The sequence below is a fragment of the Trichechus manatus genome, unplaced genomic scaffold (genome assembly GCF_000243295.1).
Source record: "Trichechus manatus latirostris isolate Lorelei unplaced genomic scaffold, TriManLat1.0 scaffold00123, whole genome shotgun sequence".
NCBI lineage: Eukaryota > Metazoa > Chordata > Mammalia > Sirenia > Trichechidae > Trichechus > Trichechus manatus.
The window spans coordinates 4,330,336-4,354,961 of record NW_004444059.1 but is presented as its reverse complement, the minus strand read 5'-3'; the positions used below and the strand labels follow the sequence as shown (position 1 = coordinate 4,354,961).

Here is a 24,626-nt window from a genome sequence, read left to right as displayed (position 1 = left end):
TTATCAGGAGGGACCAGTCCCTGGAGAAGGACATCATGCTTGGTAAAGTAGAGGGTCAGTGAAAAAGAGGAAGTCCCTCAAGGAGATGAATTGACACAGTGGCTGCAACAATGGGCTCAAACATAGCAACAATTGTTGAAGATGGCACAGGATCTGGCAGTGTTTCATTCTGTTGTACATAGGGTCACTATGAGTCAGAACTGACTCTACAGCACCTAACAACAACAATTTTATTTCCATACGTGCGTGAGTTCTGGCAATTGAGTTTGCAGAGATTGTTTTTTAAAGAGCTCTCCTGTGTAACTCAGATCATGAGACATGCTGGGAAGGATCAGGCCAATGGTCTGTCTAGCTGAATGGTCTGTCTCTGAAAAAATTAGCAAGGGACTTGTTATAGGGAAACATGATGCATCCTCTCCACAATGACAGTCTGCAAAGATCATGAATTTATCCAAAGTACACGAGGACTCCTTGCTATTCTCTCAGTTGTGAATTTTTCTAAACGTGCCTTGAAGTAATTTCCATTTCATCACATTTGTACAGCTCTAAGAGCACATGTTAACTATGCTAATTTCAATATAAAGCAGCAGTTCCTTTTATTTTTCCAGATCTCACTTTCTTCAAGGCCATGGTTGTTTGTTCATAGCCTGGTAATCCTTGCCTGCCCCTGAGCTAGTCTGCCTGCCCAAACTGAAACCTTCCTGCTTCATTTAACATGAATGAGGATTTTTGTAATAAAGTTCACGTGCTCTTCAGGAATTATCTTCACATTCAGAAGAAGGACTCAAAATATATAATTAATCATGATCCCTGAGACAGGAATATTTTGCTTTTCTCAATTTTCCAGATTATATCCCATTTTAGCAGTATCCTAGAATTCTTCAGATGATTATGACACATGTATTTTGTAGGAAAGACTAGAACTTTACACTTTGTATTTTGCTGGAAATACTATGTCAGAGTCAACTGTTGGTTAAAAGACATTTTCTGAGTTGTTGTTGTTGTTAGGTGCCATCAAGTCGGTTTTGACTCCTAGCGATCCTATGTACAAACAGAAAGAAATGCTGCCCAGTCCTGCACCATCCTCAATCGTTGCTATGTTTGAGCCCATTGTTGCAGCCACTGTGTCAATCCATCCTGCTGAGGGCCTTCCTCTTTTTTGCTGACCCTCTACTTTACCAAGCGTGATGTCCTTCTTCAGGGACTGGTCCCCCCGATAACATGTCCAAAGTATGTGAGATGAAGTTTCACCATCCTCCCTTCTAAGGAGCATTCTGGCTTTACTTCTTCCACACAAACGTGTTCGTTCTTCTGGCAGTCCATGGTATATTCAATATTCTTCACCAACACCATAATTCAAAGTCATCAATTCTTTGATCTTCCTCATTCATTGTCTAGCTTTCACATGCATATGAAGTGATTGAAAATGCCATGACTTGGGTCAGGCGCACTTAAGTCCTCAAGGTGACATCATTTGCTTTGGAACACTTAAAAGAGGTCTTTTGCAGGAGATTTGCCCAATGCAATATGTCATTTGATTCCTTGACCACTGCTTCCATGGGTGTTGATTGTGGATCCAAGTCAAATGAAATTCTTGACAACTTCAATCTTTTCTGTTTACCATGATGTTGCTTATTGGTCCATTTGTGAGGATTTTTGTTTTCTTTATGTTGAGGTGTAATTCATACTGAAAGCTGTAGTCTTTTATCTTCATTAGTAAGTGCTTCAGGTCCTCTCCACTTTCAGCAAACAAGGTCATGTCATCTGCATAACGCAGGTTATTAATGAGTCTTCCTCCAATCAGTCTGATGGCACATTTTTTTTCATTTAGTCCAGTGTGATGGTTAAGATTGCGTGCCAACTTGGCTGGCCATGATTCTCCGTGTTTTAATATAATCACTCCCATGATTGAATATACTGTGAGTAGCCAATCAGATGAAAGGGAGTCTCCTTGGGGGTGTGGCCCGCATCTGTATATAAGCAGACGTTCTGGCTGTTTGCTCTCTCTGGGTTCTGCGGCTGCTTTCTGTCATCTCATCTCCCGTTCTTGGGACTTGAGCTGTCAGCTTATCTGCTGAATGTGGGATTCGTCGATCTGCACAGCCTGTGAGTGGGAGCCCTGCTCTCTGACCTTCCGATCTTGGGCTTGCCAGCTTCTGCAGCTGTGTGACTTGGGAGAGGCCTCTACCCTGATCCATGGACTTGGGACATTCTAGCCTCTACGATCACGTGAGCTGTTTCCTTGATATAATCTCTCCCTATATATATATTTATACACTTTACTGGTTCTGCTTCTCTAGAGAACCCAGCCTAAGACATCCAGCTTCTTGGATTACTTGCTCAGCATTCATACTGAATAAGTATGGCAGAAGGATACTGACACACACACCTTTCCTAACTTTAAACCCCGTACTATCCCCTTGTTCTGTTCGAACAACTGCCTGTTGGTCTATTACAGGTTCTGCATGGGCACAATTAAGTGTTCTGGAATTCCCATTCTTCATAATGTTAACCATAATTTGTTATGATCCACACAGTCGAATGCCTTTGCATAGTCAATAAAACACAGGTAAACATCTTTCTGGTATTCTCTGCTTTCAGCCAAAATTCATCTGACATTAGCAATGATATCTTTCATTCATGTCGTTTTATGAATCTGGCTTGAATTTCAGGGAGTTCCCTGTCGATGTACTTTAGCAACTGTTTTTGAATTATCTTCAGTGTAATTTTACTTGCACGTGATATTAATGATATTGTTCGATAATTTCCACATTCCACTGGATCATCTTTCTTTTTAATATGTGCCAAAAACTAGACTAGGACTTAGGGAATACAGAAATGAATATAACATGGTTCTCAATCTCAAGAAAGTCATATTCTAATGGTCATCTAATTCAGTACAAATGCATGACCTTCTTTCTCTTTTTATCATTACAAAGTTCCCACCTCTACTTGCCATACTGGGTATGTCCTGAATGAATAATCTCCTATTTAGGAAGTAACAATGATAAGAGAAACACTTTGAAAAGCTATATTCATTTGCTTTTAAGTCGTAAGAAGGTACTTTACCAACTAAAATAATTATTAACTCATAAATTAGTAAATATCTTCAATTTACTAAATGGCCTTCTCATGGCCCAAGCACTTAATATGGTTTGTAGACATCTCTAAATTGCCTAGGGAAAGATTTAAAGAGATGCTAACTCAGTAAGCCCTGTTTTCACTGCTCATGTCTGGCTGAGAGAATATTGAAGACAACCAAGAAGCCTGATACAACAAAGTGTTTGTGTATTTTTTTGTCCAAAAGTCACCTTCTTCAAGCCATGGTTGCTTCATGTCCCATGATGGATGCTAAATGGCTTTGTGGAGCATGGTTATTTCATGCACCTGTGCTGAATGCCAAGCCTGGCCAAGTGGTAGAATCCATTTGGTATAGAAGCACTCAGAGCATATACCTCTTGACCATATGCTAACTGGCAACTCAACAGAGTAAAAGATCTAGAAATGTTATAATTGTATATTTGAATCACAAAAGTTCATTATGTAGTGGAAAGATCAGCACCTTATAGTATTTTTCCTTAGTTGAAAAAACACCCCCAAATTGTTGTCATTTGCCTTGCTAAGCAGGGGTGATGTTTAATGAGGAATCCTTTTAAAATTAACTGTTCCAGGATTCTCTAAACACCTACAAAGTAAAAAGATAAAATTACCATTATAGTATCATTTTTGACAATCAATAAGATTCATTAAAAGCACAAAATACAAGAAAGGTAATTCCGCCAACACCATGCAGTGATTCCTCATTAAAGGAGACAGTGAGATATTTCAACAAAGACATTAATAGAAATAACCTATGGATTCTTACCCTACCTCCTTGGTGATTTACATTATGCCATGTAGTTGAAACAACAAGCAGAAATGCAGAAGGTCTTATATGATTAATGCTAAAATACCAAACCTCTTGTTACTGTTGATCATACATTCACAACAACACACTTGGGAACATGGCTATAGAAGCACTTTCTACTCTTTTCTTTTTTGTATCTTATATCCTTTCCATGTGAGTAATTACAGTGATTAAAATTTATTTTTTGTGCTGTTCTTTCTCAGAATATACAATCTTATTTTTTTTTTAAGGAAAACTTGCTCCATGTGAAAATTGTGTATTTCATCTTTTTGTTCTAACAGTGAGATTTCCTGGCCCATCATAAAACAGTAAGGTTTATGTGATGTTTGTTGCACAGACTCTTCAAAGACCCTTCTGGGCTGGAAAGAAACCTTAAGGATTACATACCTCAACTCCCTCACTTTACAGACGAGAACACTGAGTTTGAATTGTCGCATTTGACTCTGCCTTTGACCACATCTCGTAGGGCAAATTTTTTTTTTTTTTTTAAGAGAAGGAAGCATTACAGAGGTAACAAAAACATTGTGAAGGAAATGGAAGGATGGATAATAGAGAAAGATGAACATCTTCCTATGGATAAATGGATCAGAGGTTATGTCAGGTCAACAAGAAACAAACAAAAAGTAATAATAAGAATATTTCTTCTACATTTTCAGCAGCTTCAAGTTTGGGTCAAGTAGCTGTGACAGTGGGGGTGGGACAATGCTATATCCATGGGAAAAAGAAAGGCAATAAGTTATAAACTGAGCTTGCCTCACTCCATTCTCTCCTGCTCTCCCCTCTGTATTTCCCCACCCCCACATGATATTTCTGCTGGCAGGGAGAAATGGGGACATTATGTCCCATTCCTTAGCTTCAATATTAGTGTATATATAAAAAATACTTCCTTGGGGCCAAAACGTAGGTCCTCCAAGCTATAGACAAACTACCGATTGCTGTGGATTTGTAACATGTTAAATATACTGATTCAGGAGCATATTTACATATAGCTGCACATCGGGTCTTCTTGGATAACTGGTCCCGGAGTATCTACCAGTTGATGTCAGTGCTCAGAAATCCATGCTGTTTTATCCAAGCTCAAAGATTTGATCACCTTTACGATATCTCTGCTACAACCCTCACATATCCTTCCTTCTTCTGTTCTATCACCAAGATCTTATGTTAACTGAGTTTAAGAAGTAGAGGGATGAAATTGCAGAAGTAATAGCACCCTACATTTTTGGTGATCTTAATGCATTTCAAAGAACTGTTAAATATAACCCCTCATTTTATCCTCACAGTAATCCTTTGAGGGTCCCCCATTTCACATGGGGAAAAAAATTGGATTCACATAGCTAATAAATAGCAGAATTTGGAAGAGGAGGACAGAATCATAGAACTGAAAGACATCTATTCAGTTTCCTCAATTTGAAAATAAAATAATTGAGGTATAGAGAGGTTAAAAAGGTTACCCAAGGTAGTATTATTCAAGTCTGGGGCTAGGACAAGATCTCTATCAGCTGATTCCCAGCCTGAAGCTTTTGTCACTATACTACTCCCTTCTCACAAATCCATACAGATTCATTACAGCAGATGATAATATCCGTTAACTGATATCAGGCAGCACATTGTAGTGTGCTCCTCCTCCATCAAACCTAAATATTCTGACTCCAGATCACTTGAGAAATAACATAAAGTGATTCTTCAGGGTGAAAGTTTAGTGGTCAAACTGACCTAGCCCTATTAAAGTTAAGTGATAGAAAAAAGCTTCACCTATTCTTAGTGCTCCTTCTCCTTCTCAGTGCTCATTAACTTCCATTTTGTTCTTTCCTTTTATTATCTTTTTTCTTTGTCTATTAACACTCACTGAGCATCCTTTCCCCACCAGAGAAGCACCCTTCTCCAAGCTCCATGAGCTGTCTTTCTCCTCCTCAATTCTGTAATGCTGCTTATCTGTAGTTTCTGATACCCTGTTACCATAAAAATAAAGAATCCTTTATGAGGGACTGCCCCATTCATGAACTTCTAAAAAAAGACCTAAAGAGGGTCGCACATTTCTCCAAGGGACTTTTATGGGTCAAGAAGGTGGTAGACCATCATACAACCTAGACGAGGTCTTCTTCTCAGCATCCAGTTTGAATATTTAACACATACAATTTATAGCAAGAGAGTAAATCTGATTCTCCTACAGCAGAGAAGCTCCTAAAGCTCACCTTTCAACTTGCTTTTTATTCTGGAAGCTACAAACTAGTGCTTCTTTAATACTGGGGGAGAATCTCTGAGAAGCTCATCTGTCTCCTACCTTTTTTTTTTCTACAATATTCTTCATTCTTTTTTGTCTCTTTGCTCTCAGTTGCTGTCTTCCACATCACCTGAACTTTTTCTGTACACTCTTCTATCTGCATCATAATAAGAGCATAAACTAAAAGAAACACAGAATTTTCCAAATGTTCTCTGACTTGTTTTCCTTCAGGGACCACATGAATTACAACTTCCTTAAAAATCTTTTCTGCAGAAACTCAGACCTCAGTTTGTTTGTTTTTTCCATTTTCTCAGCAGCCACACTATTTATGCATTTATGTTGTGGATCACTCATTTGGCATCTCTCAAATATGGCCTCATATTGTTATCTATCTTTTGATTTTTCTGTCCTGTTTCCCCAACAAGATGATGAATTTCTCCCCAGAAGGCAGAAACATATGTCCCCAGCATCTATCAAGGTATCCTAACAGAGGCTATTATGATCACAATAAATGTTTGATAATGATGCTCACCTTTGTATTTGATTAAGTTTCTCTGGCTAGAGCTCCCTTATTTTGTTTTATGATTGATTCTGAGTGTGAATCTGTTTTAGTTTTGAAGCCCTAGGAGGGCACGAGTGGTTTGAACCTAACAGTACCAGATGTTATGTTTTATTATATCTGGAAACAACGTTCCCAATGTTTCAAGGTACTGTCTCCTTTGGATGTACAAAATGAGTCAGTCAGGCAAGAGCTTCTGTTACAAATATAAACCCTAAATAGTTGAACCCAAAGGAGCCCTGGTGGTGCAGTGATTAAGCGCTTGGCTGCTAACAGAAAGGTTGGAGGTTTAAACCCACCAGCGGCTCCATAGGAGAGTGAGGCAGTCTGCTTCTGTAAAGATTACAGCCCTGGAAAACCTATGGGGCAGTTCTACTCTGTCCTGTAGGGTCGCTATGAGTTGGAATCAACTTGGTAGCCACAGGTGTTTTATAGTTGAACCATTTCAGTACTGGCAGAGTTATACTTTCCCTTCATATAGTTTACATAAATTCTCTTCATACGTAAATTGCACTATCCCACGAAAGTAAAGACATGATCATGGCTTTGATGATAATAATAGTAACAATGAGTGAGTCCCTGTATGTACCAGGCACTGTGCTTAACATCTAATAATGTCATGTAATGCTAACAACCTTAATAAGTACTATTATTTTCTGCATTTAAAGAAGCTGGAGAATTTAATCAACTAGCCCAAGATCACATAGCTAGTCAGTTGTGGTGCCAAGATTAAAACCCTCCAATGTTACATATAATAGGAACTTGAAAATGTGTAACAATGATGACAAAATACTAAACTCCTCACACGTGTTTGTTTCATATTTTTATATAGCTATTATTATGGCATAGTGTACATATTGCAAAATATATTTTTACCATTCTTGGTTTTATATGTTTGCCCAAGATCCTATGTCTCTCCTATCACAAGATTTCTGTAATCGTGTGAAGCAGTAGCTTAATAATGTTCAATACTGTTATTTTCAAATACAAAAGAAAACAATTTTGGCATAATACATATAATAATTATAACTAAAGCTTTTAGAACCCATTACATATATCCCTTAATTTGTTACAACAAACCTACGAGGTGGGTATTGCAATATTATTATACTAGGTACTATAAAATTTGAAGTGAATTATGATTATAATAAAAATTATAATGGAGTCTAGTATCACTTAAAAATAATTTTTCCACATTTTCCAATTTGCTTATATAAGAATAGCACTAGATAATATATCACTAAGTAATGTCTTATTTATACAAGATTTTAAATACCACAAACAAATTGTATTAGTTACAATCTCTCCAATGTCTTCTAAAGCAGTTCATTAGATTTGGTTATATGTCTGATAAATGCATTTTGTTCAATGAGAATCTCATGCAATTATTTTTAAAGTCTTGCAATGAATGCTCAAGGATTATTGATTGGAATCACATAGTTTAATCAACAGGTCACCTACAAAAAGCAATGTGAATTCAATTGATATACTGCTGTGCTTGCATTGCAAAATGATTTATTTCTTGCCCAGACATAATTATAAAACTGTAAGAGATGTTCAGTCATACATTGGACTTTTCTGAGAATTTCATTAAAACTTTGCTTTTTCAATATTAATTGAAATGTTGCAGAGAATAACCTACATGGAACTGAATTTGAGTGTAGCCATGGTGCCTTTAAAACAAGGAGACGAAATCTTGTTAGTATATATACCATAAATTCCTGGCTCTGAGGACCTACAGTTACATGTTCATATGCCTAGAATCCATTTAGTAAATTCCCTTTGCCAATTTACTTAATGGCAGGAGAGCAGTCTCAAAAAATTAACTGTTAACAGTCTAAAACATTAACAATTTATACTATTATCTCCATTTTATTGGAGAAAACCGTATTGCAATTTTATGGCTGTTTGATTAATGCTGTATTTCTTTTTTTAATGCAGGTAAATGGTTTAATTATGGAATCATCTTTCTTGTCTTGATTTTGGATCTGAATATGTGGAAGAACCAGATATTTTATAAACCTCATGAATATGGGCAGTATATCGGCCCAGGGCAGAAGATTTATACGGTGAAAGACTCAGAAAGTTTAAAGGATTTGAACAGAACCAAGCTATCCTGGGAATGGAGGTCCAATCACACTAACCCTCAGACTAATAAAACATATGCTGAGGGAGACATGTTCTTACACAGCAGGTACATAGGGGCTAGCCTGGATGTCAAGTGTCTGGCCTTTGTTCCAAGTTTGATTGCTTTTGTGTGGTTTGGATTCTTCATCTGGTTCTTTGGACGATTTTTGAAAAATGAGCAAGGCATGGAGAACCAAGACAAAACTTACACTCGAATGAAAAGAAAATCCCCATCAGAACATAGCAAAGACATGGGAATGACTAGAGAAAACACCCAAGTCTCAGTGGAGGACCCATTGAATGACCCTCCTTTGGTTTGCATCAGGTCCGACTTCAACGAGATCATCTACAAGTCTTCCCACCTAACATCAGAAAACTTGAGCTCACACTTGAATGAATCTACCAGCGCAACAGAGGCTGATCCAGACCCAACTACTTCTAAAAGTACACCTACGAACTAGATTCACTTACTTGGTGATAGCACAAAAAACAACCTTGAGTGTAACTTTAAAAGGTTAGTCTTTCCTTTTGTAAACGTAAGGTTTACGTAGTATTAGGTAAAGAAATTTAAACAATGCCACAACGGTGCTCAACATGCTTTTTCTAGGACTCATTGTTTTCTATTTGTATTATAATATACGTGCCTACTGTGTAACAGTCCTCTAGAGATTGCTTTTCACAATTGCATAAGCTATTTACTGACTTTACAGCATAGTAGAAGATTAGATGATTACCTGTGTATCTGATGTTCAACCATAGTGGTGCCTTGAGACATTAAACTGTTTTTATTTGTACCAGAAATGAAGTGTGGAATAGTTCTCTAACTTACTTCACATGGATTTTTTTTGTGTGTGTGTACAATTACTTTGATCTACACTTGATGTCTGAGTAGGAAATAGGTATAGCCAAGATGTGACTCAGGAAGAATCTCTTAGTTTCTTATTCAGCCGTGGAGTTGATGACTTTGACAGCTGGACTGCAGAGAAGTATGGTGATTACCTTGTAATTTTTATTGGCTATCTGCCAAATGCAAATACAGATGCAAAATGCAGTAATAGGAGAACAGTAATCCAGCATGGGTCACTACTGGTGAAATGTGACTTTCTCCAACCAGTAATTGCAATTAGGTGATAATACCTAATTATGTTTTCCTAATTAAAGATAAATTGCTACTTGATTAAAAATCCTGCCCTTCACCTTTGGGAACAAAGGTTAAGAGGCCCAGTTGTGTGAACTCTCAAATTTATTGGCATTTGCACAAAGCCCTACAAAGAACAAGGAACTGGAGCTTTCATTATTTGAACGTTGCACAGCCCACCATCTATAATATTTGTACATCTTTCTTTAAATATGGTTCTGGACAGTGAAAATGAGAAACATATACCAACCCTGAGCAAGTGAACTCTAAAAATCATGCAATGGAATCTTGTGAGGTAAAAAAAGACGTGCATGGAAGAATCTGTTTAGTGGCTTGTTGTGAGTGTACGTTTTGTTGTTTTTTTGATTTTTTAAGAATGAAACATCACACATTAATAAATAAGAATTATCCATTAGTGATTATGTGATGCAGTTTTTTGTTCATAGTAGAGGGAATCAATCAGTCATATCTTAGTTTAAGAACAGTCCATTTAAATGAGTTTTTTAAGCTTGATGCCATGTAAGTTAAGAAATAGAACAGTCCCAAATTACTTAATTTTGGTCTATAAATTGTGATTAGATGTACCTTGGGGAGCAGGGAGGAAGGGAGAATCACTTTTAAGGCAAAATTATTTTCCTGTCACATACTGACATATCTGTATTTTGCCTTTATGATTTTTTTAAAATCTCTCGTTTTGATCTATTTGCTTTTAAGCTTGTAGCATGCTGAATTTAGCATGCGTAATAGAACTATGCATTTATCTGTCACTTGAGAGCTGGCTTTAATAAACATCTTGCTACAATTTTACTAAGTAGTTGGAACCATGCCCCTGCTGTTTTTTTTTTTTTTTAACATTTAATAGCCATGCATGGTCCTACTTAGAATCATAAATATCTCTGACACTGAAAACGCAGAGATCAAACTTGCTATGGTATTCCACTGACCATACTGTCTAACAAACACTTTCACTTGCCATGTTATCCCTGACATATTGTGACATTGGCCACTACCAATCTGCATAGCAAATAATACCACCCAGGACCATATGTGTATTTATTTTGAATGATGAAGTTGATTCAGAAAGTAGGTGCTTATTATCAGTGTATCGTCTATATGAAAATATTATTTGAAAATCTTTATGTGAATATCCAGGAAAAAGTGTTTCAGTGAAAGAATCTAATTAGCAGAAATAGTAAAATTAAAAAAAAAACCAAAAAAAAAAAAACCTTGGAGCACCTTGCTTATGTGTTTCTAGGGATTAGCTAGAGAAGCTGATACGAAATATATCTTCAAAGTTTCCATAAAGTTCAGTAACAAAAGGAATAATCTCCAAAGATGGTGTTTTCATAGTTAAACAAGATTTGAATTGTGTAAGGTCTCGATATTCAATTGTAGAGCTACGGCTGCTAACCAAAAGGTCGGCAGTTCGAATCCACCAGGCGATCCTTGGAAACTCTATGGGGCAGTTCTACTCTGTCATTTAGGGTCATTATGAGTTGGAATCAACTCGACGGCAATGGGTTTTTTTGTTTTGTTTTGTTTTAATATACCGGTCTTGACCTTTTCATCTAGACGTGGGTTACCTTCCTTCTTTTGCTACTTCTTTTGAATATTGCACTTCCTAATTGCACTTACACCAATTAAAATTTAGAAAACAAAAGAAAATCAAGGTTAAAATCAAATCCGTTCATGATTAGTCTTGAATCTTGAGTATTATATCAATACACTATGGTGCTATAGAACTTTTTGAATACCAAACCATCTGGACTACTACAGGCATTAAAAAAGAAGTAGCAAAATCAGAAAATGAGAAGTTAAAAAAAAAAAAGGATTAAAAAATCACTAACCACAGATTTCAAAGAAATCTTAGCAAATGTGATGTCTTAATTATAGTAATTATAGTATAGTATTTTCTTCCATGCAGTACAGAATTTACACTAATTTGACACAACTTCAGTATCCTACATTTACAGAGTATTTCATTAATAGCTTAAATGGAAAATTAAGTGAACACTATGAATTTATAATCTACACTTAGACATAAATCTCATGACTGCATTCCCCATTTGCATTATATAACGCTAGTTAGTTACCTCATCTTCTCCCCATGGTGACTACTTATCATTTTTCCTTATCTTTTGGCACATCTAAAATCATCATCAAATCCTATTAGAAACATTAGGAATTATTTCTTCTCCATTTTCGCTAACAGCCAAACAAGTACAAAATCTCCTTTTACTTTACTTTTATTTTATAGCATTAGATTTCTCAACAGTCCAAAAGCACTACTGGCTGACGGTGCACAGGAAGAAGTCATCCAAAACAGACACTCAGATTTAAAAATGAGAGTCAATACTACCATTGTCTCTTACCACTGCACTCTGTAAGTAATTCTGTCACATTATTTGGCTGTCTTGTGGGTCACTGACACATCAAATATGAACCATGAGAAAGACTATGCTAATATAGCATTTAGCTGTCCCTATAAGGATGGATCCTGATGCCAACTGTATTATCTGACATTTGGCCAAGACCTCAGCAACCCACCAGCTTATCAGCTATCTAACCCCACTCTGAACTGATCCCTATTAAAGGTTGGACTTCTGGTTATGCAATCCCAACCTGAGTGTTGCACTTTTCTCTTCAGACTGTGACTTGGCTCACTTCTCTATCTCGCAATGATTTCCTCTAGCTTTGTCCCTCAGACCCCAAATCTAACCTGTTAGCAAGCCCTACCTTCGAGAAGAGCAACTCAATTGGTTTTGCAGCAGATAAATTTGCACTTTTCTTATTTATCCCCTGTTTTGACTTTTAAACATGTTTGGGTGCATAGAGTTTTGCTTAAAAGTGCATGAAAAGCTGAATGGGAACTAATATAGATAAGAGAATCAAGCTCAGAAATGTTTGACTTAATATCATTTAGACCTGCGGTAATTGCCCTCCCAACTTAAGCTCATTTTATGACAGATCTAGTATAGTCAGATTAGAACTGTATTATAATTTGAACAAGTAGAAAAGCTTAGATATGGTATTTGTAAGTCACAAGTCACTCTTGTAGAAGATAAAAAAGAGACGGATATTTATAATGAAAAGAGAAGCTTAAGCACAGGGTAAAAAACCAGTAGAGGTTGCTGAAATGAAGTATTGGAAAGAATAATGAAAGTTTTAAGGTGAACGAGTTTTAAAAATATGGTGAGGGGGGCGGTGGGGAGCAGGCCTCTATAAGAGGAAGTTAATATAAAGTTATCATGAGTCCAATATTCCTGCGTGTTAGGAAGGAGACTTAAAAAGATGTGTTCAACAGAGCTGAGGGAATGACCCAAGAAGTTTGTTGTTTGTTTCTTAAACATTCTGTCGTTTAAGTTACTCTGTGTCTGCCCCAGAGAGCATGGTGAGACCTGGGAGAAGAGACATGGGAACAATGAAACAAACTACAGAGTTAGGGGTGGGAGAGGAAAAAGACAAAGTCAACACTTAATAATTCAAAGCAACTGGAAAATACTTGATGGAAAAACAAACTTAAGATAAGTCTGTTTGTAAGCATATTATCAGCATATAAAAGCTGACATCTTGTAAACTGAAACATCTTACAGACACTTTATGAGAGAGATTCTGAAAATTTAGAAAAAAAATAGTTAAACAACATTATTACTAATTTAGTATGTTTTAAAATAGCACTAACATTGTTTTACTTTGGTGAGATGTATCAGTTAGTTTATTTCAGTGAATATAAAATACAAATAATGTATTTCACAGGCTTATCTCTTACCTCTGTCCTCCAACGCGATATTTTATAAGGTCTTAACTTCCTTTAAAAACAGTTGTCATCAAGTCAGTTTTGACTTATAGGAACCCCAGGTGTGTTAGAATAGAATTGTGCTCCATAGGTTTTTCAAGGGCCGATTTTTTGGAAGTAGGTAACCAGGCTTTCTTCCAAGGTAACTCTGCGTGGTCTCAAACCTTCTCCCTTCCAGTGAGCAGCTTAGCCTGTTAACTCTTTGCCCCACACAGGGATTCTCTTAAGTTCCTTAACAGTGACTAATATGTACTACTGGGGTTCATAAAAACTTGCCTTCATGATTGAGAAGACCACAAAAATTTATAACTGAGAACTATAGTAACGAAACTAATTTACAGATGCTTCTCGCCCTAATCCACCACTCCTCTGTCAGTTTGTCATATTGTGGGGGCTTTCGTGTTGCTGTGATGCTGGAAGCTATGCCACTGGTATTCAAATTCCAGCAGGGTCACCCATGGTGGACAGGTTTCAGCTGAGCTTACAGACTAAAACAGACTAGGAAGAAAGACTTGGCGGTCTACTTCTGAAAAAAATTAGCCAGTGAAAACCTTATGAATAGCGGCAGAATACTGTCTGATATAGTGCCAGAAGATGAGCCCCTCAGGTTGGAAGGCATTCAAAATATGACTGGGGAAGAGCTACCTTCTCCAAGTAGAGTTGAACTTAATGACATGGATGGAGTCAAGCTTTTGGGACCTTCATTTACTGATGTGGCATGACTCAAAATGAGAATAAAGAGCTGCAAACATCCGTTAATAATTGGAACGTAGATTGTATGAATGTACAAAGTGTGTACCTAGGAAAATTGGAAATCATCAGAAATGAAATGGAACGCATAAACATCGATATCCTAGGCATTAGTGAGCTGAAATTGACTGATACTGGCCATTTTGAATCGGGCAGTTATATGCTCTACTATGCAGGGAATGACAGATTGAAGAGCAATGGCATTGCATTCATCATCAAAAAGAACATTTCAAGATCTATCCTGAAGTACAACGCTGTTAGTGATAGGGTAATATCTGTATATCTACAAGGAAGACTAGTTAATACGACTATTATTTAAGTTTACACACCAACCACTAAAGCCGAAGATGAAGAAATTGAAGATTTTTACCAACTTCTACAGGCTGAAATTGATCGAACATGCAATCAGGATGCATTGATAATTACTGGTGATTAGAATGTGAAAGCTGGAAACAAAGAAGTACACCAAATCTGGTGCAAAAGACCTCTTTAAGGTGTTAAAAAAAAAAAAACAAAAAAACAAATATGTCACTTGAAGGACTAAGGTATGCCTGACCCAAGCCATGGTGTTTTCAATTGCCTCACAGCACGTGAAAGCTGGGCAGTGAATAAGGAAGACACAAGAGGAATTGACGCCTTTGAATTACGATGTTGGCGAAGAATATTAAATATACCATGGACTGCCAAAAGAACGAACATCTGTCTCGGAAGAAGTACAGCCAGAATGCTCCTTAGAAGCAAGGATAGAGAGACTTCCTCTCACATACTTTGGACATGTTATCAGGAGGGACCACTCCCTGGAGAAGGACATCGTGTTTGGTAAAGTAGAGGGTCAGCAAAAAAGAGGAAGACCATCAATAAGATGATTGACACAGTGGCTGCAAGAACAGGCTCAAGCATAGCAATGCTTGTGAGGATGGCGCAGGACTGGGCAGTGTTTCGTTCTGTAGTACATAGGGTCACTATGAGTTGGAACCAACTGGATGGGACCTAACAACAACAACAACTCACCCTAATAAATTTTCACTCCATTCAGATACTGAAAATCCATTGTTTGTTCAATATTCATATTAATAAAACTATCATTTTGAATATTTTATGTGCAAATAAATTATGACATTCAATCGTCTTATTTACCCCTCAAGGCAAATATGTCTAATTTCATTTTACAGATGATGGTCACGAGGCTCAGAGAAGTTTAGCAACTTGCCCAAGGTCACACTGGAAAAGGCAGAGTTAAGATTTGACCCAGGTTTTTCTGACTTCAAAATCTCTTATTTTCTATTACAATCATTGGCAAACATCCATCAAAACTAGAGTATCTGTTTCAAAGAAGAACTTTGGTGAGGATAGCCCAGGGAACAGGTACAAAACCATAAGATTCCAGATTTCTAGCAATTCTTATTTCTCAAGCACGTAAGTTAAAAAAATCATTTCTAACAGTTGTCTGGATGCAATTTATAAGTTAAATCATCTGATTAAAACAGACAAGGGTGAATTAAATCATAGAAGCATTCAGTTTATTGCCACTCTTTTGAGTTCAGCTACATTTACAGAAGCACTACCTGGCTTTTTCCTAATAAATTTCTAGCATTGGACTTTGTTTCCTTCACAATCTCACTTTCCTCAGGGTAGGGGAAAGAGTGGCGCTCTACTTAATTTGAAAACACCCCCAGGCAAATGTCAGGGGAGGAGTAGGTAGTTATAAATATTCAAACAAGAAAAAAAAAGGAGATTGGTTAATGGTTAGGTTTAGAAAACATAATTTGAATTTGGATTCTAGAAACAATTCTATTTTGAAGTGAAAATCTAAACTATATTAATTATTTCTTAAAGTCTTTATTAAGGTGAGCAAGCTGCTTTTCGGTAGGAAGTGCACTGACCTTGAAGATCTGCTTCTTGAAAACTACGAGCCTTATTTTCTCATCCACAAAATGGGGACAACAAATTGGGGATACCTCGTACGATTCTGAAGGTGATTGAATAAGACCGTATATGGGAAAGCATTCTGTAAGCTGTAACAAGGCAAGTAGATGTAAGGTAACATCAAAGGTGCAGGCTCCGGTACCCCAGTTCCCAGCTTTCAGCTGAGCTTCCTCTGTTTGCCTTTACCAGCAGCGCCCAAGTTGATGCTGCCATTGAATGTGGTTAGATTGTTTGTTCTCAATTTTCTGTCTCTCTGTAGTTGTTCTGAACTCTAAAAGCAGCGATGTAATCCTTTTCCACTTTTAACCAAAGTTCAGATTCCTTAGTTTAAAGCAAGTGGCTAAATTATCTGAAATCAATGGCTATAATCCCTTGGAGCTGCTGGGCCAAACTTATTCCTCAAGGTTTCCTCTGCCTTAAAGTACTAAATTATTTCCTTCCTTTTATGACTGCTTAACCAGCTTCTCGTATCACAACTTTCTCATTGTGCCAGTAATCCACCACCTTTCATAAATCCTGAAGTGAAAGTGCTTGTGCCTTCAGCATTTAGAAGAGAGCCAGGACATACGCCCGAGCCTCTGCACTTCAGGATCTTCTCGGCTTGTATTTGGATGCAGCAAGGTAGACAATTTTAAATCAGAATGTCATCATAGTCTTGCCTTTTAGGAAGAACCCTCCTTAGTATCCCGTGAAATCAAGGCAACGTCTCGGCCAGCCATGGTCCTTTATAGAATGACATTTTAATAAAACAATATCATGATTTTTCATTCAGCTTAAAGACTTATTTGTTTTGAACACGGGCAGTCCCCAGGTTATGAATGAAATCTGTTCCTGTGTCTTTAAGTCAAATCTGTAGGTAAGTAGGAACAGATGCATACTTAAAGGTGCGCACTTAGGCTTACTTTAATGAAAGAAAAGGCTCGAAGGCTTTTCAATGATTTAAAAGCTGCACGTGCAGCAAGTGAAGGTAATTGTGATGAATTTGTTGCGAGTAGGGGTTGGACGAGATGGATTGACACAGTGGCTGCAACGATGGGCTCAAGCATAACAACAATTGTGAGCAAGGCACAGGACCAGGCAGTGTTTCATTCTGTAGTACATAGGGTCTCTGTAAGTCAGAGCCAACTCCATGGCACCTAACAACAACAACAGGGATTGGTTCAATCGTTTCAAAGTGAGGGCAAATTTACATAAAATGAAAGGGTAAGTACGAGTTTTCCTTAAGTCAGACGTTTGTAATCCAGGCATTTACTGTACAATATTTTATCTGGGTAATTCACTTGACCTCAACCTGATCACACTAGAAAAGACCTGCTTTTAAAAACAGTTATTATTGCCTGAAACAAAATGTACGAGAGAAAGAACAATGGCCAAATCAAAATAGACAACTCTCACTATTACTACTGAGATTTGAGAACCATAGAATTAGAGTAAAATTACCTTTGAACAAATTATTATGTTCTTGAATTTCAGGAGCAATATTTAGAGTTTCTTATATGCCAGAAAACCGGGACTATCTGTCATTTACACATACAAATGGTCTCCAAAGTGAATAGGTTTTATTTACTTTGTGTCTTAAATAACTACATCCTACTCTCCAAAATTACCATCACTTCCATGGCTGAGATTTCATCATCTCTTCTAGGATGGCTGCAATTTGCTTTTAACCGACTTTCACCTTATCCAGTACAATCTGTTTGTACACTGCTACCAGAGCAGTGTTTCTAAGGTATAAATCTCATACCACTTCACTCTTTCAGAGGCTACTTATTGCATAGTAGTGGTTCTTAATAGTATTGTGTACAACTCCATAACCCCCCTGACTTAACACAATGCAAAATAATATCTTGTTCATGTGGCAATTGAATTGGATGTCCACTGGGTGATCTTCCACTCAGTGACTCAGGAACTCAGGCATATTTCATCGACTGATTTCTTGACTCCAGGATTTTAGAGTCTTCTCCTGGGTTCTGTGTATCCAGCTGGCTGGCAAGGAAAGAGCAAAGACAAGGAGAATCCTGTAGGAAGTTTCAGGGACAGATTTGTAAGTGGCATACATCACTTCTCACATTGTCACATTCTTTGGCCAAAACAAAACTACAGGCCTGCCTAACTACAAGGGAGGCTGGAGAACATTCTTCAGCTCTGAGCCCATGAATGATGGGGGAGAAAGTGTGGGAAGTTTCTAATCAGAGGAATATGTACAAAATATACCCAGCCAGGTTCTACACCTGCAAGTTCCAATTCAGTGGATTAGGAATGGAGCTGAAGCTGAGTTTTAAAAACTCCATAGGTGGTTATGCTACAAACATCAATCTGAGACTCATCAGTACCGGGCAGATTACTATTGGGCATTCAAGACCATCTCTGCCTGTTTCCTCGATCTCACCTGTGGGCATCAAGTTCTAATCATCCAGCCATGCTGATACTTACGGTTCTCCTAATAAGTCACTGTGTCACTCAACTCTGCTCTTGCTTAGTGGCCCTTGGAATCCCTTTCTCCACAATGACCACAATAATCAGCTCAAGTATCATCTTTCTTATTAAGTCTTTTTTTGCTTTCCAAAGTAGAATTGACTGCCCCTCCCCTGAGTTCCTAAATAACCTACTTTTAGTCTAGCTATGTATTTACACGTTTATATCTCCTATTAGATTATAAACTCCTCCATCTTGCCTGTAACAATGACCTGGGGTGGGGAGAGGAATTATACATTCATTATCTTTTATTATAGTTCCTGGCTCAATAATATATGAATAAATAAGTATGTCATAAAGAATAAATAAATCACCAGTAAATATATTGAGTCAATGTACTTAGAATTGTTACATTTATTTAGTATTGTTGTTAGTTGCTGTTGAATTGATTCTGACACATGGCAACACCACGTGTGTAGAGCAGAAATTCTCCATAGGGTTTCCAAGGTTGTGACCTTTCAGAAATAATCGCCAGGCCTGTCTTCCAAGGTGCCTCTGGGTGTAACAACATTTTGGCTAGTAGTCAATTGTTTAGTCATTTGTACCACCCAGGGACTCCCTCTTTAGTTTAACATACTCAAACTCTCTGATCTCCCTCCCTGACAAATGTTGTAAGGGAGTGGACTCAGCCAGTCATATCCTTTAGGTTAATGTGGGAAGCAAGGTAATTTCTTACATTTGATATGGAGGATGAGGGGTAAGGATAGCAAATTCAAAGACTCAAAAGGGAATGTGCAGGTTGAACCAGAAAACTCTTCATCAAATAAAGGAAGCTCAAGGTAATTACAAGCCAAACAAGAGCAAAGCACAGTTGAAATGAAGAGCTGCAACTCAGAGGGGCCAGCTGGAAGTCCACTGATCTGATTGCTGAGACTAAATGCCACATCCTGCCCTGATTATTCAGTTACTCCTACTGCAGATTTGCATGGGTGAGTTAACTGCAATTGATTGGGTAGACAGTTACCTGATGACTGAAGATGTAGCATGAGATGCTGGTCTTTTAGTAGAAAGGAAATATACTAATATCCCCCTTCCACATAAGTATGTGAGCAGCTCCTAGCTGTATGGGTGCAGACCCAAAGCACACAGTGATTCTGGCAGGTCTGGATAGAACACGGTTGAGATGATAAAACAGATTTGCAAGATTTTACAGGTGTTCTCTGAAAGCCAAAGTTGGAAAATAAACATTAGTCAGACGCTCTAAAATTCAAGTGAACTACAATTGTAGCTTACCCTTATAACATATCTCTGAATTCTTTAGAAGCCTATTTGAATGTTGAAAACATCGATTATTCCTCCAATTTGAAATATGTGGCTCTTGTAATCAATTGCTTTGAGTCAATGTTTAGAATTATTTATGAAAAAGTTATACTTTAGTGGCATTTGCTGAGAACCAGCAGCAGCATCCATTAATCTGATTAGTTTTATACTGGCTGGAAGCAAAACCTGGCACACAGCCACAAATGAATCAATAGTGTGGGTCTGAGTATGAGTATCCAGCCAGGCTTGCCAGCCTGGAACCCCGCAGAGTGTTGACTAAGGGGACAGATCCTCCCTTCTGCCTCTTCAGCATTGTATAATCAGTTACCTCTTACCTCAAGGCAGGAATGTGAGTTGTTTTCCTACTCCACTCCACCCCACCCCAGCCCCACTCCCTATGGTCTTCTATAAAGGAAGACAGAGCAGAGATGATGCTTTTTTGAAATCTAAGACTTTAAGTATGTATCATAGCCCAGGGAGGATTCTGCTTCATGGCACACTCGGATGTCAACCACGAGTCTAAAAGACAAGGCAATAAATCTTGGCATTCAGGGAAAAAGGAGCCAGGACCAACAATCTAATTTCTCTACAGGGTTTGTCCATTTTAAAGGGGAGGAGCTGCATGTCCAAGAAGGCAAATAAAGCTCTTTAGGTAAGGGAGCCACTGTGGTGAAGTATGGTGATGGCGTCTTCAGTTATGACACTGTGAGGCAGTCAAGATGTTGTCGTAGCTCCTGAGGCATCTGTCCATTTGAAGCAGGAAACGTTGCTGAGAGAGGCCAAGGCAGGGACACAGACACAGCCTGAGAACTGACCAGCTTGTGTTTGTGGTTCATTTGGCTGCCAGTCAAGTGCTCTGGGGTTCAGGGCAGGGCACCAGTCGAGGACAGAACTGGACTGCAGACAAGAGACTAGGCAGTATACTAGCCTTACATACCAGACACACCATATGGGGGAAAGTAACACCTCAACACCCCCCAAACACGAGGTGCTGGCTTTTGAGAACAGACATGGGGCTGGACATGGGGCTCCTGGAACACTGTTAGATTTTGGTAGGAGTCACTCTGTGGCTGAAATAAGCTGAGTTCACAGATGCAAGGCCCCTCTTGCTTGCAAAAAGGAACTAAGCTAATACCAAAGAATAAGGAGCTATTACTGAGACAGGGAAGGCTGTATTCACTTGCACAACAGGCTACCTTTAAAAAGACAGAAGTAAAAGACAGAAGTAATGGATAGTACTTTTTATAATAATTAAATAATTATTTGTGTAATTATTTGTTTGAAGTACATCTCTCCCTCTAGCTCTTTGTAAGGCCTACGAGGCCAGAAACTGCATGAATCTCACTCACTCCTGTATCTCTACAGTGTGCTGAGATGAACTCTGGGCAAGGGCCACATCATGCTTGGGCCTCAATGACCATGTTGAGGACTTTGCACCTCTTTCTGGGACCCGTGGGAAACCATTAAAGAAATTTAGGTAGGAAGTGGTTTTATTAAGTTTAATATATTAAAAGTTCACTCTGACAAAGAATGGACAAGACCTCATCAACATAATAAAGCATTAAATGAGTTTAGCTTGGTGTCGGTGTCTTTAGGTCCCTCTCCTCCATGATGGGCTAAAACTTCCACCATCTGCTTGTGTGAGACTGACACACCCAAACAGGCCCCATTTTAACTGCGATTTTTGTCTAGTGTGCTCACTGTAGGCAGCAGGGAAATGGTGACAAATATGGACTGACCATCCAGTTAAAGGACCCCAGAAGAGACACTTTGTAAGGACTAAAGCATTCGCTGCTAAGATTTCCACTCATAAAATGAAATGAAACATGTAGCATTCCTCAAAAAGTTAACCTAAGCATAGAAATAGAGAAATAAAGAGGCAGATATGTCTAGATTTATATATACATATAATACATAAAAGTGCAAAGGTAATCATACTGTTTCAGTTCTGGTCTAGTCCCCTTTTATTTTTTTATATCTCAGTTCTGCAAATAGTTCTCACAAAACAGCAATATCAATTAAAACTTCTTAATGACTTGTGACAGACATGGAGATGTACCGCCCAGTTCCCCCTACAAGGAAGGACTTTCTACCCAGATGCAGAGATTATGGTCACCAGGCAGCCTCCAGCTGTCAGCTCCTTCAGGGTCTGCCTGAGCTGCAGAGAACCCCCTTGCCCAAGGGCATACCCTTCCTGAGCAACCCATATCTTGTGACTGAGCAATGATATAAGACCCAAAAAGCCACTGAATGATAAAACTCCACAGGAAGGGCCAGAGTATACACTATACCAAGGCCAAAAGAATGTGCTAGTGAGGAGAGCAAAAGAAGAAGAAAAAAATAAATAAAAAAACAGTAAACCAGTTGCCATCAAGTCAACTCCAACTCATGGAGGAGACTCATGTCTGTCAGAGTAGAACTGCGATCCATAAGGTTTTCAATGTCTGATTTATTTTTGGATGTAGATCTCCAGGCCTTTCTTCTGAGACACCTCAAGTGGACTCAGATCTCCAACCTTTTGGTTAGCAGCCAGGTGAGTTAACCATTTGCACCACCCAGGAACTGAGAGGGGCAAAGATATCACTAAAAAGTAGACAACCACAAGCTCAATCAAATAGTAGCTTCAATTACAGCTGCTGTGCCAGATGCAGTATCTTTGCCAGACCAGTGGTGGCTCTCCTCTGTGGGCCAGAGCTGATAGTAAAAAAAGCTGTTATAGACTTGACTTACAGCAAGGGGGAAGATAAGATCCCCAAACAATTGAGGCCAAGTGGTGGTGCTTAAACAATGTAATTCAAGGAGTTACAACATTGTAACACTATTGTATTGTATTGAAGGTCAGAGAGGCAGCCAATGGGCCTGATCCACAGAAAGTAAAGGAGATGTGTCCTCAACCCAAACCAAACCCCTTCCTGTCTAGTCGATTCCGAGTCATGGCCACCCTATAGGACAGAGTAGAACTGCCCCATATGGTTTCCAGGTTTGTGAACTTTACAGAAGCAGACTGCCACATCTTTATCCCGTGGAGCAGCTAGTGGGTTAGAACCACTGACCTTTTGGTTAGCAGCCGAGTGCTTAACCACTGTGCCACCAGGGATCCTTAGATGTGTCCTTAGGGGAAAATAAATGGGCAGCCAAAGACAGCGCTACTCAACCTGTCCCAGTAAAAGAAATTAGGGATGGAGGCCTAGGAGTTTAAAGGTGGTCATCCTAATAAAAATTCATAACACCTTGCCTAGTTTCCAGATATGAGCCAATTTTATGACCTGGATCCCATTGACGGAAGAGGGGGCTGGATCCCCAGGAAGAAGGATCTTATAACACCACAGCATATATACGTGGTAATTGTTCTACTAGTCCTTCCACCAAATGGACCTATAGTCATTTACTCAGATAAGTGTGTGATGGGGAAAGAAGACAATGAAATATTTTTAGGACTGTTGGATGTAGGATCAAAATTGACACTGATACCTTGTAGAGATGTGACACTTAGCATGGTATACCACAGGACCATACAGCCCAATTTCTCATAACGGGCTGGATCCTATCAGTCCCAGTCATAAAGTTTGGCAGGCACAGCAACAGTTCATCATATAATTGAAGTGGTACATCTGGGATCAAGCACAAGCAAGGGCAGAGAGCAACAGTAAGCTGCATGAGCAGGTAAGCCAGACTCCCATGGCATCCACCTCTGTTATAATAGCATCCTTCCTTTGACTCACACCTATCAACATATACCAGTAAACCAATTGCCTTCAAGTAAACTCTGACTCATGGGGATCCATGTGTTTCAGAGAACTGTTCTCCATAAGGTTTTCAATGGCTGATTTTTCGGAAGTAGATCACCAGGCCTTTCTTTCAAGGCACACCTGGGTGGACTCAAACCTCCAATCTTTCTTTTAGCAGCTGAGCACGTTAACCATTTGCACGGCTTAGGGACTCTATGGATAGATAGAGAGAGGATTCCAAATAATCAACTAATAGAAACAAGCCCAAGCTTGGCTTATGGATGGCTTGGCTTGGTATATGGGTGCCAGATGAAAATGGATAGCTCTACTAAGTCTCACTCAGGAAAGGCTCTGAATGACATTGGAAAGGGAAATTCTTTACAATGGGCAGTGCTTCAGCTGGTTTACCAGGTCATACACTTTGTGTGGAAAAAAAAGTAACCCAAGGTTAGAGTATATACGGACTTTTGGGTTGTGCCAAGTGGTCTGGCTTGCTAATCAGAGGTTGTAGAAGTATATGAATGGACATAGGGGAGGGATCACAAAGTGGAAAGGTCTTTCTATCACATGTTAATGTCCCCCAGAAAACATTCACCATGAAAGAGGACTTAAACAACCAAGTAGACAAAATGACTCAGCAGTCGATGTCAACCTCTGTCATCAGTCACGACATAGGTGAAAAAAACCTATGATACATTCTGCCTTTGTTTATGAAGGTCTTGTATGTGTGTTTTCATAG

The 24,626-nt window shown here is 38.6% G+C and overlaps 1 protein-coding gene across 3 annotated transcripts in view; it reads left to right on the top strand.

The window, feature by feature from the left end:
* TMEM117 (transmembrane protein 117) overlaps positions 1–10,538 on the top strand; it is a 533,621-nt gene extending 523,083 nt beyond the window's left edge. For 2 of the 3 annotated variants that reach the window (XM_004384562.2, XM_023738844.1), the window contains exon 8: positions 8,629–10,364. In XM_004384562.2, the coding sequence (XP_004384619.1) occupies positions 8,629–9,275 (647 nt within the window). In that variant the 3' untranslated portion in view covers positions 9,276–10,364. Of the gene's footprint in view, positions 1–8,628 lie in introns of all 3 variants that reach the window. The other variant, XM_023738846.1, reaches the window with a different exon arrangement.
* Positions 10,539–24,626: the final 14,088 nt, after the last annotated feature.